General features: G+C 39.5%; 1 protein-coding gene across 1 annotated transcript in view; it reads left to right on the top strand.

Annotated features, from left to right (window-relative positions):
- ATRNL1 (attractin-like 1) overlaps positions 1 to 19809 on the top strand; it is a 705738-nt gene that overhangs the window by 261604 nt on the left and 424325 nt on the right. Inside the window, exon 25 of the mRNA XM_006879915.1 lies at positions 2107 to 2168. Coding sequence (XP_006879977.1) covers positions 2107 to 2168 — 62 coding nt within the window. The remainder of the gene's footprint in view (positions 1 to 2106; positions 2169 to 19809) is intronic.

Below are 19809 nucleotides of genomic sequence, written 5' to 3'. Positions count from 1 at the left end.
TCAATTGGTAATACCATCTATTCCTGGAGCCTTATTTTTTTCCATGTCCTTCAAAGCAGCCTGAACTTCTTCTTTCATCACCATAGGCTCTTGCTCATATGTTGTTTCATGAAATTCTTCTGTGTCTTCCAATTCTATTTTTTTTTCTTCTTTTTAACATTGAATCTTTTCTGAAACAGAAGTAGTCCTGGGAAAATAGATAAATATTTGACGAGTGGTGGGTTACCGGTGTCAGGCTTTGTAAATGTCTTTTTTTAAGCAGCAATTCTTTGAGCATAGTCATTGTCTAGAAAAGTCTGGCTGAAGCCAGGTGTCTTCCATTTCTTTTTGATACCGTGACTCAGTATATTCCTTCCATCTTCTTTTAATACTTCCAGGATCATTTAACGTTCTGCCGAAAGCATCCTTGATTATGGCAACTCGAGGTTTGAATTTGTTCTTCCGTTCCTTGAGCTTAAGATATGCTGAGCGAGTTATATAAAAGTATAATAGTTAGCTCTGCTGACCTGGTGGTAAGGAGCTGCACCACAATTCTGAAAGTATGAAGTTCAAATCCACTAGCTGCTCTATGGAAAAAAAGTGGGAAGTTTCCTCCTGTATGATTAAACTGCCTCTGAAAACTCACTAGACGGTTAGCTGTGGTTTGGTTCTGACTCAACAGTACACAACAACAACAAAAGTATAATATTTACTGAACTCCTAGAAATATTTTTGCTAACAGTATATATATTACTATTTTTGTTTTACATTTTTTATTCTTTCCCATTTTGTTTCGTACAATCTTTCTTACATTGTGTCTTATAAAATTAATCATCATTGATCTATGACCTTCATTATCCTGCCTTTTCAGATTCCCACTAGATCTTTCCTTATTCCTTCACCCCCCACCCCACCCCCTCATCCACCAAACTCTGCGACCTTATTATTTCCCTTTCCTCTCTGGATGTTTATACTCATCTGACTAGTTTTCCTTCTATTTTTTGCAAGAATTGTTTTATACAGTATTTGTCCTTATGAGACTTGAATTAGTTCACTCAGCATAATGATCTCTAGCCTCTCCTTTGCTATATAGTATTTTTCCAAATTGTTGCTTCTGAGAGGAAAAGACACAATAGGTTAGTTTTCCACAGTCACTACACCTTATAGAAAGCTGGATTTCCGAGATATTCTATATTCCAGTGTAGCATTCTGGCTAATGTGTTGTACAGTAAGTAGTACTTCCTCAAGACAGGTGTTACAACATGAGTTGTGTATTGTTAACAGGAATGGAGAACGACTTCAACTCACTGTCTTGTTTCACATTTTTAAATTTATTTCTCATTAATATGAAATTTGAGAGGGAAGTGGCATGCATGCTTTACTCTTTTGAGTGGTGCTTGATATTTCTCTGTATGTGTGCGGCTTCCTTAGATAAGAATATATGTCAAAAAAATCCCCCGGTGTCTTTTTTTTTCCTCCCCGAAGAGCCACAGTTATCCCTGCACCAGTTTTACTGACAATGTGACAACTCAGCCCACAGTTCATCTTTTGCCCACAGGAAATGGCACAGTCAGGATTTAAATCCCTCCTCAGTGCTATGTTACCCTATTCACAATACAAACCAAGCGCAAGGCCTGGGTTGAGGTGTAGATGGGGTCTTTCACTCTTCCCCCTCATTCTATACAGTTGGTGCAAGAACACAGCCTGGGGTGAGCAGAAAGAGGACCCCCAGTGTCTTTTATAGAGTCTGGGCTTCTTTTATGGTCTGAAGAATAATTATCAATTGTGTTTATTGAAAATATGTCCACGAGTGAGGAAGAAACTCATTGAACATATTTTTACTACACATTAGTGTGGCATAGCTTTTCACACTGACGTCTTAACATGCCTTCTTAAGGACATCTGATAGCTTTTTAACTGGTTAATATAATAACCTACACAAAGGCCATTACTTTAATTTACTGTATTAGGTATTATGAAATTTTAATTCCAGTTATAATATTATCATTTAAATGTCTTAATAACATAAGATACTATATCTGTACTAATGTTCTGAAACATCACCACAGCTGCTGGAAAAGAACCGTTTCCAGAAATTTTAAATTCTATTGTGTTTTGATTTTTCAGATTGCATTCTCACAACACAACACAATCATGGACCTTGTGCAGTTTTTTGTCACCTTCTTCAGGTAATTTGCTTTGCTGATTTTGACATTGTTAAGCCTATATTCTGATATATGCCCTGTCAATATATTGGAAAAGTTCTAATTTTTTAACCTTAAACATACCATATTTCATGCCTTGGATAGGTTTATATGCAGATAAAAAATACATTTAAATATGTCTGTTCAAGATTATTTTTCTGTTGTTCTATTTAATGACTAGTAACTCCAGTGGGAAAAGGAGGTTAACTTTGTGACTCCTTGTCTTAGAGAGTTCAAATCTATTGTCAATTAAATAAGCTGATATCTATACAGATTAGGCACATTTACAAGAATCAAATCCATCAGATGTTTCTTTATAATATTATCTTCGCAATGTACATAGAGAATTATGTATTTTCTGTCTCAAAGAGCTTGTAATGAAGCATTAAATGTGGCTGGGAATAGATCTTTCCTCCTCAGAACATTAGTTATGCGAGGTATAAATGGTAGTTTTATTTTTTTAGGAAAGGTTCCTATATTTAGAAGGTTTTAGAAAATGCGGTGAAAACTAAAATGAAATAGGGTTCTCCTAGTTTTTAGGATTACTTTTGAGTTTTCGAAAAGACAGGGCATGGTCTTTGCAATCACTTGTTATGTAGAAGAGAGTTGGACAATGACTAGGGAGGATTGTAGGAGAATTGATGCCTTTGAGCTGTGGTGCTGGAGAGTACCATGGACTGCTAGGAAAACAAACAGATTCATCCTGGAGAGGGTTAAACCAGGCTACTCCTTGGAGGCAAGGATTCTGGGGCTTCGTCTGACATACTTTGGACATGTTGTAAGAAGGGACAGGTCCTTGGAGAGGGACATCATGCTTGGGAGGGTGGAGAGACAGCACAGGAAGGGAAGGCCCTCTATGAGGTGGATTGATTCAGTGACTGGGGTAATCAGGATGGGTGTATCAGAGACAGTGCGATCGGCATAGGACAGAGTTTAGGGCTCTTGTACATAGGGTTGCTATGAGTATCAAGCGATCTGACGGCGCATAACAACAACAACAAAGATGGAACAGTGTGTAGCATTTCTGAAAACATAAAAGCACCTTTCAAGGGATATAAATAAGCACTGGAGTCGGGATGAAGCTGAAACTCAGTGACAGAATCTGTGGAGTGTGATATCTTTGACAACATCATCACTAGACAGGTCGGAACAGTGCAGATGATATCCTCTAACACCAAAATGGTCCATGATGGTGGCAGCAACAATGGGGCCAGGTGACAGGGGCTGCGAGGGGGAAGATCGCCAGGGCAACCTAGGGCTTCAGGAGGATTGATGGCACCTGCACCCAGGACATAACCTGTTACTCCCCAGCCCCTGCCACCCCAGTCAGTGTGTGTGTGTGCGGATGGATGTTCCTGGTGCTCACTACTGGGCAAAAAGGATGATCTCCACCTTGACTAACAGAAGAGAGGAGGGGAGGAAGAGGGAGCAGAGGGAAGGGGTGAGGAGGGAAGGAGAAGGTGTCTGGAGGGGACGGAAGGGGAGGGGAGGAGACAAGCTTCAGGGAGTTAGGAGAGGGCAGAGTGACCGATCTAAGGGGTGGGGGAGAGGCTAGGCGAGAGGGAGAGCTGAACTGTGCAGTGTTTGGCCATGCCATCCTCCATGAGATTCAACGTGGCCTTATCCTCAAGAGAGGATGAGTGTAACGCCATGTGTCACTGCCCAGAGTGACACCAGTCCTGGTGATGTCACTGATCTAAGGTCTTATGGTGGAAAGGACGCAGTATTTATTAACATGAACCCAAGCCAAGCCAAGCCAAGCCAACCCAACACCATTCAATTGGAACTGACTCCTAACTGACCGTCCAGCAGGTTTTGGAGGCTGTAAATCTCATGAGAGGAGATTGTCCATCTTCCTTCTGCAGAGGCACTACTGGTAAACGCACACTGTCAGAGAAGCACCAGCCTTAGAGTAGCAGGACAACTCCCTGTGGTAACATGATTTCTGACCCGAAAGTCCACAGCTTCTTCAGGTCTGTTATTCTGCTGTCTTAATAGAAATTAGAGATCTTTGTCTCCCCCCCTCTGAGAGAGATCTGCATAGACACGCGCCTTCAATAAGAGTGTGTGACGAATCGCGAGCCCTTCACCCTCGCCTGGGCTGCTTGGCGCAGTGAGGAACCTGCATGAGCTTACTCTGTACATAGATGCTGTACCAGCCAGGCCCTTTCCTCAGCCCAAGTGATGATTTTCTTGATTTTATTGTCCAATTCACTGATGCTAAGTTGGTTTCAGCTCATACATCCTAATGGTAGGAGACTGTACATCATTCAAATTCCGAGTGGCTGGTGGTTTTGAACCTCCTGAGCTATTGAAGCCTTTGGATTAGCAGTAAACCTTGCTCGCTATGCTGCTATCAGAGCTCCCCATAATCCGGACAGAACTTGAGTTCTGAATAAGACCTTTGCCCACAACGATGATCTCGTCCAGGGATTATCAAAGGTTTTTTCCTGTAAAGGACCAGTTAGTAAATATTTTAGGATTCATGGGTATGTAGTCTCCTTCATATCTGTTCAGCTCTGCTCTTGTGATATAAAGGCAAAAACAGATAATGAGGAAAGCAGTGAGAGTGTCTATATTACAGTAAAGCTTCATGTGTTCAGACAGTGGACCAAAATTGGTCCGAGGGGTCATGCTTACCCTGACTCCTGATTTAATGAATCCATAGAACTCTACATCTCCTAAGATAGCCTTTGCTATCCTCAGAAAACAAATTATGCTTCATAATTGAGCTGAAATCTGGCTCCGTATTATCTCTCTTATAATTTTTCCTTATGGGTCAGGTGTGTCAGAGACAGTGTGTTTGACTCAGGATAGGGCAAGTTTCAGAGCCATTGTTCAGATGTGTTGTAGTTGGCTTGGTATCACATATCAACAACAATTATGTGAGAGTCCAGATGTAAATAGTCTACTCTTCATTTACATCCCTTCATATTTTTAAATTATCTGCCCCAGTTTATATATTTCCTCTTCATTTATTCAGTCTTGTAAAAGCTTTTGCCATTTTACTCTGTTTAAGGTATAATTCTTAGAATTTGAGGCTAAAAAGGCTTTTAAAATATATACGTTTATCTCTTAAATCTGTGGGAAGCATATTCACACTTAAAATTTGTCTTTCACAAAATGAAACTTGAGAAAATATTTAAAATATGCTTAATGTTGTGTGATTCCTACTACTTAATTCCAATGAATCTTAAGGCTTCTAGCCAGGTACAATATAATTTTGAGAGTATTTCTAATTGAATGAGCTTTAATGCCTTAAGATAAAACTTTTTCACGTATAATACTATGAATGGAACGTGATTTACTTAATCTTACTCTTCCAGTAATAGTTTTTGTGATTTCCATACATTCATTGATTAGGATGATGAAAATAAGGTACAGGTGCTCTCCCAAGGGAATTGGAGACTCTTGGGAGTATCCCATTGACACACAGACTAATACGAATGAAGTGTACAGAACCTGTGAGGGAAGTTAGACGTCAAGGTCCCCAGTCATAATTTTCAGTGATGTGGTGGTTATGTAGTGATGCAAGCTGGCACTAATGTAATGCTATAGTTATCCTTCACCTTATATTATGATGCAAATCCTCCTCTCTCTGCCTGTGGCTATGATCCCATTTGAAAATTACTTAACTCTTACGTTGTTGAGGCCAAGTCAGGTGGGGACTGTTAGCTTGAATAGAGGGTGGGAGTCAAGTTACTACCTATAATGAAATCATGACTGTCATGTCCCACCTTCTTGCAGTCTTGCTTAAGTACAGAGGGCTTTCTTGAGAGCATTGTCTTTACCCAGTGTTTAGCTGTGACTGTCCTGACAAAATTCTCTCTCACTCTGGCACCTATCCTTGGCTTATTATTGGCTGACCTCTGGTTCTTAAACATTAGCCATCAGCCTTTCAACTGATCTACTGATTCAGCCTCTGACACCGTGGCTGGCAACACCCTTTTGCTGACTGCTACTCTTGAGTTCCTCAGTACTTTAGCCATGTGAATCAGGAGAAGCCTTCCATGTAATACCAGACCCATGGATTCGGGACTTCTCAGCAAACCTTCATGAGCTGTTTCTTTGAGTCATTTCTTTTTGTGAGTTCTGTGAGAAGTTGTAGCAAATTTTAGAACCCAGAGGCAGGAGAGGAGGACAAAGAGTAGTTGCTATTGTTGTTGTTAGGTGCTGTTGAGTCGAGTACCACTCATAGCAACCCAGTGAGCAACGAGTCTGCACCCTGTCCTCTCCTGTGCTGTCCTCATACTCTTGGACGCACTGGAGCCCATTGCTGCAGTCACTGTTAAAGTCATCCAGTTAGAGCTCTTCCTCTCTTATGTTGGCCCTCCACCTTTCCAAGCTTGATGTCCTTCTCCGAGGAATGTTGTTGTTAGATGCCATGGAGTCGAACCTCTGCCAGCAATATGCCCAAAGTGTGTTCATCATCCTCCAAGGAGCACTCTGACCACACCTTCTCCAAGACATACCTGCTTGTTCTCTCGGCAGTCCATGAGATGAATATTGCTCTGAATAGTGAATAGTGCTCTTCTCCAACGACACAACTTAAAGGCATGAATCCTTGTTTGTAAGGTGATATTGCTACTGTTGTGTACTTCAGAGTTGGAACCGACTCATAGCTGACGCTCCGGTAGGTTTTCAGAGGCAGTTAATTTAATCGCCCAGGAGGAGATTTCTCATCCTTCTCTGGTGAAGCAGCGGGTGGCCTTGAACCATCTGCCTTCAGGACTGCAGCGCAGCTTCCTGCCACTGGGCCACCAGAGCTCCCTAAGCTGATATTAGAGATGATGACATGGTATAGCAGTTTGTGAAATTTGGACATTTGGTACATTTTTGTACTCCACCTCATAGAACAAGCTTTGTGGGATTCTTTTAGAAAGAAATTATTCTTCAGGAAATATACTGAAAATTTAACCTACCTCTGAAAATTCACAAAACTGAACTTATATGCAAATTACTTGCATATTTAGACCTTTTCTTTAGATTTTTAATTTGTGTATATATTTAAATTCAGCGGAGTAGCTTTTTTATTCGGGGAGAGGGGCAGGCACCTAGTATTAATGTGTGCTGTGCCTTAGAGATGGTCCTATTTATTAGCCTGTCACCCGAGACTAAGTAAAATAAAATAGGAAAATGATTTTATGGAGTAAATTATATTCAATGGTTTTATTTGTCATTTAAATTTCTTTTAATGCTGAAATGTAAATTGGATAGCTTTAAGAATCTCATTGTTAAGAGGTAACAGGGACAGAATATTTTGAAACTTTATTTGGTAAAATCACCACTAAATTTTTAAAGATAGTTGGACATTATTCAATATTTATGGACACTCTTCAGCAAGGCCATTGTTACTGGTGCTGCTGATTCTAATCTGGTCACCGGAGAAGCACAGGAGGCATTGCTGTTTGCAGACTAGCCGTGATGCTGAGAGAACTGGTTTTCCCCCGATTTTGTGTCTAATTATGGTGGTGGTGGTGGTTGGGTTCTTTAGAGTCGACTGAGACTCGTAGTGACGTTATTACAACAAATCTAAACCTTGCGCTATGGTTGTTGTTGATGTTGTTATTGTTGTTGATATTGTGCATAAGCTGCATGGGAAGTACATGCTCTTTTTTTTTTTCTGTAAAGAAGTTGGTGGTTCTGAACTGTGTACCTTTGGATCATCAGCACACCTCCTTACCACTGAGCCACCTAGAAACAGAATTGAGTCAACACTAGGGAGATCAATGACGGAGATTAAATCTATGTCTTAGCTCTTTCTCTACCATAAGACTATTATTACCTTCTTTCTCTAAATCCCAGTTCTTTCAAATATTGACTTCAAATATAGAATTATGTGAATTATAGAATCTTTCAAATATATGATTAAAGTGTTATTGTTGTTTTGAAAGTGTGAGGCAAAATGTGATGTATAGTTAGAAAAATGAAGGAAAGTTGTATTTTAAAATAAACTCATTAATTTTCTGATGTGTAAAATTGAAAAATAAACCTAAAAGATTCTCAAAATTATTTATTTGAAAGAATATAACTACTTGTTTTCGAGTTCATAAGTATCTAGATAGTGTTTGCTTTCCAGAAATATCCTGCTTGTCACATAATTTTATAATTTGTTACATGTATATAAAATGTATGTTGATACATGACTAAATTATCATGGACATTTGAGAGCTATTTTTCTAAATTTTTTCCTTTTATATTATTATTAATTTTAATGAAAAGTTAATGAAAAAAGACTTTCGATTTCCATTCATTCATTGTTGCACTTTTCTCCCTGCCCACCCCTCCCCACAAATTCATTCTTCTCTTTGAAAAGTAAAAGAGAAATTCTTTAATTGTTATACAATCCCCCTTCACCAGTCCACTCCACTATGCAGCCTTTGTTCTGGATTCCTGGCGTGACAATAATACCTAATCACAAATCCCATTTAAACAGTTTTCTCCCTCCTCTGTTTCAATGAAGTACACATAATTTATCCTATGTTTCTCAGTCTCCCCCCCAGCCCCAATGTTAGTCCCATTTTACAACAGTGGCGTTATGCAGTATTTGTCCTTTTGTGATTGAGATATTTTACTCAGCATAATGTCCTCCAGGGTCACTCATTTTGTATAATATTTCATGAGTTCCTTGTTTTTCAAAGCAGCATAGTATTCCATTGTGTGAATATACCACAGCCTCTCTATCCATTTGTTTGTTGATGGGCACTTGGTTTTTTAAATCCCCTTGCACTTTCATTTATATATAAGCCTCTCTTGAGAACACTGCATCAACAGACTGTCGTATTGTCTGCTTGGTTGTTTGGAGACTTTATAACTGGTGTGTCCTGTCTTCTAGGCATTAATGTGTGATGAGAAATATTGACACTTATACCCATCCCAGTGTGGCCATTAATATAAATCTAACCCAAAGTTCCTTGTCTCCAATCTTGTAGCCTTTTCCCTCCTCAGAGTTCTAATCTGATGACCAGGCCATTGTCCACTGCCCAGTAATTCATGTGTATGTGTGTAGATAGCTAGCTAGTTAGCTAGCTAGATCATTATTGTTGTTGTTGATTGCCTTCAAGTGGAGCAGAACTCATAGTGACCCTATGAACAGAAGGCCTGAAGCCCCTCTACCACTATCAACATTTATGTAAGTTCATAGAGTTTCTGGAGGCATGTTCTTAGGAAGTGGATGTCACTCCTGATTAGATAGTTGTTATTATTATTGCTATTTATTACATTGCTCCACTTCTCCTTCCACTTCACTTAGTTGGCAACACCTGCCTCTCACAGACCCACTCACAGGATGAAGTCCCCATTTCTGTTGTCGTAAGAGCCACCCTCAAAGACGACTGTAATATGGCTCCAGTTCATTTGTGCCTGTACCTTGTTCAGAACCCAACCCTTCATAGCCAGTCTTGGACTTTTTCTACTCTTGCAGCTGGTCTTTGGGTATCATTTGGTGACAGATTCAAGATGGGAGAGTACTTACATTTGTGGTTGGTGACACAGGACTTTGTGACATGGGTTAGAATTTCCTGCACATTCAGCTCACCTGTGCCTTTTGGCCATGCCCCAAGATCAATAATAAATAGTTCACTTCTTTCTTAGTTGACTTCAAGTTGATACGTCTCAGGTTATGGGTCAGTAAGTAACATAAATTAGCTTGGAATTTATAGTCCTTTGATTTCTCAACTTGTCCTCAAACTTCCTGTCTTATTAGAGCTCACTAGCAAACAAAGATGGAGCTTTGGTAGCGTAGAGGTAAGAAGTTGTACTGCCAGCCTAAAAGCAGGTGGTTTGAATCCATTAGCTGCTCTGGGGAAGAAAAATGGGTATAATCTTTGTGTGTCATTTACTGCCCCTAAAAACCCATTAGAGGATCAGCTATGAGTAGATTCTGACTCAAAAGGACACAACAACAACAACAGCAGCAGCAGCATACAAAGAGCTATGTCTCAACAGAAGCGTACATCCCTATGGCAGAAGTCATGCCTTGCTCTGGAGCCCCAGGGACCTGCACTGAGATGATCTCTGTGAGACTTGTCATTGGCTTCTTTTGTATTATATCTTGTCCTCGCCCCCTACAACCACTACTAGGAATGTTGAGAATGATATGACCTAATTGTCAGGACTGTCATAGCCTTGACCTACTACAGTGCCTTTTGTGGCTGTGACTCTCCTTAAAGCTGCATCTCTTCCCTTTTTTCTCTCTTCTCTCTATTAACTTACCCTCATGGCTCCCTGTAGTCATAGAGTAGGAACATTGGCATCAACAAAAGTGTGTGGCGGTGGGAAGCAGCAATAACCGGAGGAAGCCGTCGTCTTCTGTCTATGCTGGAGCTGGACTTAGAGCAGGGATAAATCCATTGCTTTTCTTCTTTCCTTTCCTCTCAGTGCAAGGTCTGGTCCAATTATGGAAGGAGGCAGTTTGGAGGCAGATTATGCAAGAGAGGAACCTAGAGGTGCAGAGAGTGGCTGAGAGACCACAGGACAAGAGCTACTGTACAGAGTTGTGCAGGAACTCCTGGGATCTGGTTCTAAGTAGTAACGCCAAAGGCTTTGAAATACTGAGCTAATGGCTGAGCTCTGCTTAGCTACAGACTGAGTGGCCCTCAGGATGGACCCGGACAGACAGCCCTATAAAGTCTTGGAATCATTGGCACCACAGCCTCCAGGTGCTAACACAGCATTTCTCTAGCAGATATAAAGTAGGACTCTAAGCCCTTTGAAGAAGGAATGTCTTGCAAGAGCTAACAAAAACAGTAGAAAGGTCTCTGATAGAAATGGCTGTACTTAAGTTTACTTACATGGTCAAGGACTGTCTTTAAATGTTTATTGTTTCTGGAAAGTGGCTGTCAGGTGCTGAATGTATAAGTCAGCCATGTGGGGGGAAGTCACATTTGACTTCTCCCTTATAGTTAGCATAAGAATAAATATTAAGAGAAGAGGAGGGGGAGCTCTGGTGGCCTAATGGCAAGGAGCTGCAACTATAATCCCAGAGGCACACGGTTCGAATCCACCAGATGCTCTGCTGGGGAAGAAGGGACAATCTCCTCCTGTACCAGTCAGATCTGATTTGACGGCACACTCACACCAAAATAATAAAATTTTTTTTAAAAAAAGAGAAGAGGAAAAACAATAAAATATGAGTCATAAGTGACTCGGCGGCACATAACAACAAATAGCAACAATATAATGTTGGAGTTCATCTTCACATCCTTAGACCAGTAAAACATTTTTTTAACAGCAGACATAAAAGCACTAAAATAAAATTAGACTACAGTAAAATTCAGAATTATTCTTAATCAAAAGATGCCATTAGTTGAGTGCAATGTGAAGCCATACAGTGATATAAAATATACCAGTTTATATAAATGATAGTTACATATTTAAATATACACTGAACTGTACACATAATGTTTAAGAATTTTAAGTTACAAAAACCGTTGCTGTTAAGTAAATTCTGACTCACAGTGACCCCATGAATCTGAAAATTCAATTTCCTCTCAGCAAGATGAACAAAAGACTAAAACGTGTTCCACAAAGTGGAATATCCAAGTGACCAGAAAAATATGAAAATATGCGTAACTTAATTATTTATCAATAGAAAACACAATGCAGTGCTACTGTTTTGCATTATGCAGCCCCCCACAATGGTTAGAAGGGAAAATGTCAGGTAATAAATACCAAGTGTTAAGAGAAGCCAAAAACCACAACTCTTCCTAGAAATTAGTGCAATAATTTTTGCAACAATTTGAAATTATATCCTAAAGTTGAGTTTACAAATACTCTGACTCAGTAATTCCATCCTATCAAAAGTCATGTGAAAAGCCTTTATAACAGCATGTCTTAAATTGCTTTAAATGATTTAATGAAATAAGCTGGAAACAAAAGAATATGTGTTGCCAGGTATCCATTTTTAGACATTTCAGAAATAGGCAGAACCTAACCTATTGTGTCGAAAAACAACTCTTGGTAAATTTTGTTGGGTAGAAAGTGATAGGCCAGGTTCCATTTCTTTGTTGGATGGTAGTTCAATGAGTTTATGTTTGCAATAATTTATTGAGCATTTATGATTTCCCTATCTGTGTATAAATTACTGCACAAGTACTTTAAAACATTAAAGACTTTTGAGGTTAAAACTTTTCAGAATATATGTTGCAAAAAAGAATTGAATGTAGAAAAGAGCATTGTATTCATTGGTCTTTTCCACTTTTTACTACAAGTATGAAAAAATTAAGGCACTACCGTGTTGTTTGTTGTTGTTCTGTGCCATTGAGCCGCTTGTGACTCATATGTACCCTATGTGCAAGAGCCCTAAACCCTGCTCTAAACCCAACCTCACTGTCTCAGACACACCTACTCCCATTACCCCAGTCACTGAATCAATCCATCTCATAGAGGGTCTTCCTCTCCTGCATTGCCCCTCCACCCTCCCAAGCATGACCTCCCTCTTCAAGGACTGATCCCTCCTTGCAACATGTCCAAAGTATGTCAGACGAAGATTCAGAATCCTTGCCTCCAAGGAACAGCCCGGTTTCACCCTCTCCAGGACAAATCTATTTGTATCTGTTATAAAAGGAGTTAACCAGAGAGCTCTTCCTTATTGAGTGGTGTTAGTTTTGTAAATACCTTGCTGGGAGAGGTACTACAGCAATATTCAACAGTGTGGATAATAACAAATGATAGATAAAATTGTGAAGAATAGGATTTTAGATATGTTATTGGGCTTCTATGAAATCTGTACATAGACAGACCTAGAAACAGTCTTTTGAGGGAGTTCTAGTGACCTTGTTGGTAAGGAGTTGTGCTGCCAACCCAAAGGCAGGTTTTTCAACTTCACTAGCTGCTCAATGGAAGAAAAAAAGGACAATTTCCTCCTGTGTAACTTGTCTCTAAAAACTACTTGGAGGGTCACTTATGGGCTGGTTCTGATTCAAGGGCACAGGGGTGGTTGTTTTTAGAAGATCTTTGTGTAGACTGATCAAGTGACGGACTTTTGAACAGAATGAGTGGATACTGTGTGGCTGAAGAGCAGGAAAGGAGAGTTTATGCTTCAATCCATATGCTCTGCAAGGAATCCAGGAAACTGGAGTATATGAAGAAGAATGCAGCATCAGGACTGAGGAGAGATTCATTAATAATCTGCTGTGTGCAGATGACACAGCCTTGTTTGCCGAAAGTGAAGGCGATCAAAGGCTACAGCCATTAGCATGGGCTACATCTCAACATAAAACTCAAAACCTCAATTGCTGTCGAGTAGGAACCAACTCATAGCTGACCCTCAAGCATATTTTTCAGAGTCTGTAAATTCTTTGGGAGGAGATCACCCGTCTTCCTTCCATGGTGCAGATGGTGGACTCAAACTTCATACCTTTTGTTAGAACTCTCTACTCAGTAAGCACACAGAGATGACCCGATGAGAAGAATCTTGATAAACGGGAAAGATTGAAGTTGGCAGGGATTCCAATTTATTCAGATCGACAGTCAACACTAGAGGCAGTAGACAAGAATCTAAAGGCACATTTCATTGGCTCAGTACACTGCCAAAGGCCCTTTAAAGTGTCATTTTGAGGAATAAGGTATTTCTGACCCAAGCTATTTTCCATTGCTTCATAGTCATCTCAATGTTCAGGGTCTTTGTTTCTTACTCTGACCCTCTATCTTCCTAAGCAAGTCTTTCCCCAAAGACTTGCCCCTCATAACAAAATGCCTAAAAAAGAGATGAAGGCTTACCATCCTTGAATTCAGAGTACCTTGATTTCACTTGCAACAGGGCCGAACTGCTTGTTCTCCTAGAAGTCTATGTGACATTCAGATAGGTATTCAGATGGATCCACACAGTGACCGTAACAGTGGGCTCAAGTGTATTGGAGATGTGAGGATGGCAGCTGATAGTGTAGGGTTCAGATCTGTTGTTCACAGGGGTGCTATGAGTCACAATGAACTTGAGGGCCCATACCGACAACAGCAACATAAACGTGTTAAAGTTAGACAGTGAATCAGGACGACTAAAGGAGATTTGATTCCTTTGAATGAGAGTTTTGATGAAGAATACTCAGTATCACATCGTCTGCTGGAAGGGAAAAGTCAAATCTCTCTTGGAGATGTGCAGCCATGATGCTTTCTTCTTAAACATGAGGGTGGCGGGAGATTGTCTCACACCCTTTGGGCGTGCTATTAGGACTGCCCGTTTCCTGGAGAAGGACGTCATATATGGCACAGTAGAGGACCAGGGAACAAAGATGAAGACCCTCAACCAGGACGGATCAACAAAGCACCTACAACAGTGGATTTCATTGTAAGGATGCCACAGGACTGGATCAGAACCAGATCATGGCGTCTAATGAAAACAACATTCTCTCTAAAGAGAGCCAAGAAAGGACTGAAGAGGTATCAGAGTTGCAAGTCTGTTAATAATCGGGGAAAGGTTCATCTAGGTAATTTTCTATGAATTTTACATAAATATAGTAGGTTTTTATGATTTTTTCCCCCCAAGCTTTAACTCAAATATTTCCATAAGACTGTTTAGCAGTTTGGGTAGCATTGCTTGCTGTTCTTGCCCCTGGGTCGGTCCTGACTGACTAAACCATATCCTACATGCCCTTCCGTGACCAGCAATGATTTGTCAGGGGTGGGAATGTATCAGTGTTTTAAAAAAGACCTAGAGCTACTACATCCGTGTCCGTTGCTAAGAGGGAAAGTGGTTTGAGAAGAAGGCAGATACATAGCAAAGTTATTAGGTGCTGTAGAGTCGAGGTCAACTATCCCGTGCCATCCTTACACTTCCTGACACACAAGAGCCCGTTCCAGCAGTCCCCGTGTCAATCCACCTGGTTGAGGACTCGGGAAAATGGAGCTTGTGTCCTGATCACGTTAAGCCTAGACCTTTTGCTACTCGTGAGCAAATTCAGTCTGGGTATTGGTCGTCTACAACTCGATGGCATTAAACAACAACAACAACATTGGTTAAACTAATTTGCTTTTCTTTCCCTATTAACATTAGCCCTTTCAAGACCCATGGTACATATAATGACCATCTACATTTTTTTTACCTCTAGAGTTTAATGGGAAGTTTCCATCCCACTCTTTGTGTTTGTTTCCATCTGGTGGGAACCTGTATAACTGAATGAATCTGAAGAAACACGCCTTAACCCACAAATCCAACTCCAGAGATTACCCCAGAACTTATGTTTCTACTGGTTATGTAAAAATCTGTATTACCTCAACATGCTAAGGGAGCTCTGGTGGCTTAGTGGTAAGGAATTGTGCTGCTTACTCAAAGATAGGCAGTTCGAATCCACTAGGTGCACTGTCTGAGAAAGATGGGTGATCTCCCATGTGATTTACTGCCTCTGAAATCCCAATGGAGGGTCAGCTATGGGTTTGTCCCTACTCAATGGTACACAACAACAGCAACAATAAAGGCCTTTTGTTACTGAAAACTCATTGTGTGTAAAAAACCCAGAACAAACAACAACCGAAACAACCCCCAAAACATAAAAATCAACCAAATCAACAACAACAACAACAAAAAAAAACCCCTCAAAACAGAAAAATAAATAATGTAGCATTGAGATGTTTTTAACTGATGGTATACTGTGAGGTGCAGTAATTCTTGCCTATCAGTTCTCCAAACCATCTTACCAAAGTGCATAATTAATATACTGTTTACCTCCTACTCAATTCCTACGATTTTTCTGAAACATAGTAATTTTTTTCTTTGTAATAGACACAGTTTTGTTGAATTTATGTTGTGATTGCGTTTGTTAACACTTTAACTGGTAGTTGTTGATTGCTGTCAAATCAAGTACGACTCATTGTGACCCTATGAACAAAAAGGCCTGAAGCCTTTCTGTAACTATCGGTGTTTCTCAAAGTTCGTAGGGTTTCCAGAGACATGTTGTTTAGGAAAATGTTATTTTAGGAAAGTATTTCTTAAAATCATTGAAAGGTATATTCTGGACTAGCTGTTGCCCGGTGGTAAATTTCCTTTAAAATAAATAACTTGTTTCTATGTTTCACATAATTCCCAAGTTTCCAACATTTTTTCCAGTGAAATAAAGGATGAATATGCTCAGACAGCTATGGAATACTTATTTGAGACATGGTGTTTATGATCAGTTAACCTTAAATTGCAATAAACTCGTGACAATGTTATCTCATTCTGCATTTGGCGAACTAGATTTCCACTAGAGAGTAGTTCTTTGTCACTAGGAACTGCTTTAGAATATAACCTTATACTACACTGTGTTAATTCTATTGAATTCTTTTTAATTTCCCCTAAATGAGAATATCTAATGAGCTTCATGTTTTTTCACACTGAGGAACCTTTCAATAATGACCATTTTATGAAGGTTAAAAAGAAATTATTGAAATCTCTCTCCCTATGTTCCTCTGCTTCTAGTTTTTATCTCTATTGCTCATATACTTGCTTTTTTATCTCCCCCCCTTTCCATTGGGAGGATTGTACCGAAGGGTATTGAACCTTTCAAATCTTCTGGCACAATTATCATACAGCATAATTAAAAACGCAAAGAAAAGGCTGAATTACTGCCATCTTCCCCACAGAAAATCCAACTAAAAGTAAAAAAAAAAAGAAAGCAGTGAAAACTAATTTTTCTTTTTGACAAAATTGCCACAATGACAGATTAAAGGATGGTAATGGTCAGCGTACCTATTAAGACCTTTGGCTTTACAAATATATTAGGAGGAAGATAACTGAAACATGGAAACCCAGATAATAGATACCTGAGTGATTTAGAAGAAATTTATTTCTCACTCATGTAAAGTATAGTAGAGACTGGTGGAAGGGACAGCGTGGGATGGGGGCATGTCTTCACTGTCGTTGAAGGAATTCAGGCTGGTGGAAATCTTACTACTTCTCGGGCTTCCAGAACCTTTCCCTGTTGGTTTTTTTTTAATAGGACAAATGTAAATTTCAAATTCTTATTGTCCGGTGCTGTCCACTCACTTTGGATTCATAGCAACTCTTAGTGTAAGAGATCAAAACACTGCTTCATTCCTGCCATCATTGTCACGAATCGTTTCTTATTCTTTAGCATTGGAAAGTATTCCATACCATGTATGTACTCTAGTTTACGCATCCATTCATCTCTTGGTTATTTCCATATCCTTGCCATTGCAGGCGATACCGCAATGGACAGATGTACAGATATCTGTTCATGTTACAGCCTTTCTTTCTTTAGGATACATACCTAGTCATGGGATTTCTGGATCAAATGCTGTATACCCCTTCAACAGTCTGACCAGCAGTGTGGGAGTTCTGATCTCTCCACACCCTTACCGACATTTGTTGTTTTCTGTCCTGTTGAACTTTACTCTGAGGGGCTCTGGTGGTGTAGAGTATACATTGCATATAAGTATACATTAAGTATGTTGTTGTTGTTGTTAAGTGCCGTCGAGTTGTAGATGACTCACAGTGAACCTATGAATCAAAGTCCTCAACACTTGTGTGACTTTCATCCTTTCTCCAGGTTCATAGGGTTTCCTGAGGCAAGCTATTTATGGAAGTGGATGCCACTCCTGCTTCCAAGCTTGTTTTAATTGGGGAGCTCCACCAAACCCTGTCCACCATGGGTAACCAGTCATTAACACATTTGACACATCAGTGTCACAGTGTTCAACTTCACAGCAACCACAAGTTACCTCTGGTGGGGGCACACCAGGGCTATACGATCTAGAAGAATGTGTGACCAAAAACAATGAAAAACAGGCCTGAGGGCCGTGGATTAGAGTCACCCACCTTTGTCTTGGTAGCATCACTTTCTGTCCACTAGGCCAACTGGTCTCTCCCTATGTTGTTAAGTGCCAGGCCACTCATAGCAACCCTATGCATGAAAAGTCTTCAGCACTTGTGTGACTTTCATCCTTTCTCCAGGTTCATAGGGTTTCCGGAGACAAGCTTTAACGCTTATCAGTTGGAAGCTACCAGCTGCTCCTCCCAAAAATTATTTTCAGTGTTGGAAATCTGACGGCAGGTCTATTTTGATTCAGAAGCAACTCCGTAACAGTGAATTGTTTGGGGGAGTATTTACAGTTGCTGGAATGAGATGGCATCTCTTTGTTGTTTTGATTTACATCTCTTTGCTTATTAATGGCTAATAAAGAAGAGTGTTTCCTCATGTTTTTTGGTTGCCTGGGTATGTTTTGTGAAATGTCATTTGTGATCTCTGCCCATTTAAAAATTAGATTGTTTTATGTTTATTTGGATGCTTAAACTTTCCTTAAATTTCAGAGAGTAGTCCCTTCCTTGTCTGATGTGTAATTGCTAAACATTTTCCCCAAACTGTAGGTCCATTTATAACTCTTTTGAAGAATTATTTTGATCCAGATGAGAGTTTTATGTTTGAAAATCACATTGTTCTAATTTACCCTTTGCTCTTTGGTTAAGATTAGTAGTTTAGATTATAAATTATGACATCTAACTTTGTCCCTATTTTTAATTTGATGATCTTTATAGTTTTAAGTTTTATATAATCTAAAACCTAACCCTAACTTTTGATCTGTCTTGATTTAGTGTTTGGTATCTGATCTTAGATATGGTGCTTGTATCCTTATTTTTGTTTTTATTTTACTTTTCACATTTTTTCCCCTGCTTCTCAGTGAAACAAACATTGTAATGAACAGGCTTTAAGTGTACATCTTTTAAAAATTATGTTTTGTTTTCAGTGTAATTTATTAGAAATCAAGGACATTTAAAAACAATTACCTTGCTATAGAAGGAACCCTGATGGCAGAGTTATTAAATGCTGAACTGCTAACTAAGATGTTGGTGGTTTGAATCTGCTAGTCACTCCCTGGTGGGAAAAGTTGGCACTTGGCTTCTGTAAATATTATGGCCTTGAACTATGAGGCAGTTCTCTCTTGTCCTATAGGATTATTATGAGTCAGAATCAATGCAATGATGTCAAGTTGGTTTTCATATTGATATTATGAGACTTAATTTTACCATCTTAAAGAAATAATAGTCACTGACTCCAGCAAGGCATTTTGTTTTAGAAAAAATTATGACCCATTGAAAACAATTAAAGAATCAGTTCTGCTCATTTAGCCAAAGTTTATTGACAACCATATGCTGGTTACTGAGATATACATGTGTGGATTATTTTTAGTGCTGAATCAAATATTGTATGACATGCATTAGTTTGATATTTTTATCTAAATTTCAGCTTTGATGTTTTAATTACATTTTAGCTTCTAACCATTCATAAATTATATGATTATTTTATTATCCAATTTTTTAACATCAACACCATTTTTCTTTTGTTTTAACGCTGTTGGAAAGTTCCAAAGCAAACTCTTTGCTGTCAAGTGAATTCTAACTCCTTGTGAGCCTTTAGAACCGAGTAGATCTGGCCCCTCATTCCTGTTGGTGTTTTCACTGACACAGGTGTCACATCTTTTTCCATCTGAGAGGCTGTGAGTTCGAACCACCAGTCTTTCAGTTAGAAGAAGTTAATCATTGCCTCACCAGAGCTGCTTTTTCAGTGCCCCCCAAATCAAAGCCAGACTCCCTGTTCTTGAGTCAATTCTGAGACTTGGTGATCCTGAAGGACAGAGCATATTTGCCCAGTAGAGTTCTCAACGCTGTGTAAATCTTCACAGAAGCAGGCAGTCA

Source organism: Elephantulus edwardii, unplaced genomic scaffold (assembly GCF_000299155.1).
Source record: "Elephantulus edwardii isolate Elephantulus edwardi_28Jun2011 unplaced genomic scaffold, EleEdw1.0 scaffold00006, whole genome shotgun sequence".
NCBI lineage: Eukaryota > Metazoa > Chordata > Mammalia > Macroscelidea > Macroscelididae > Elephantulus > Elephantulus edwardii.
Note: the sequence above shows the minus strand (reverse complement) of the source record. Positions and strands in the feature narration are given on the sequence as shown.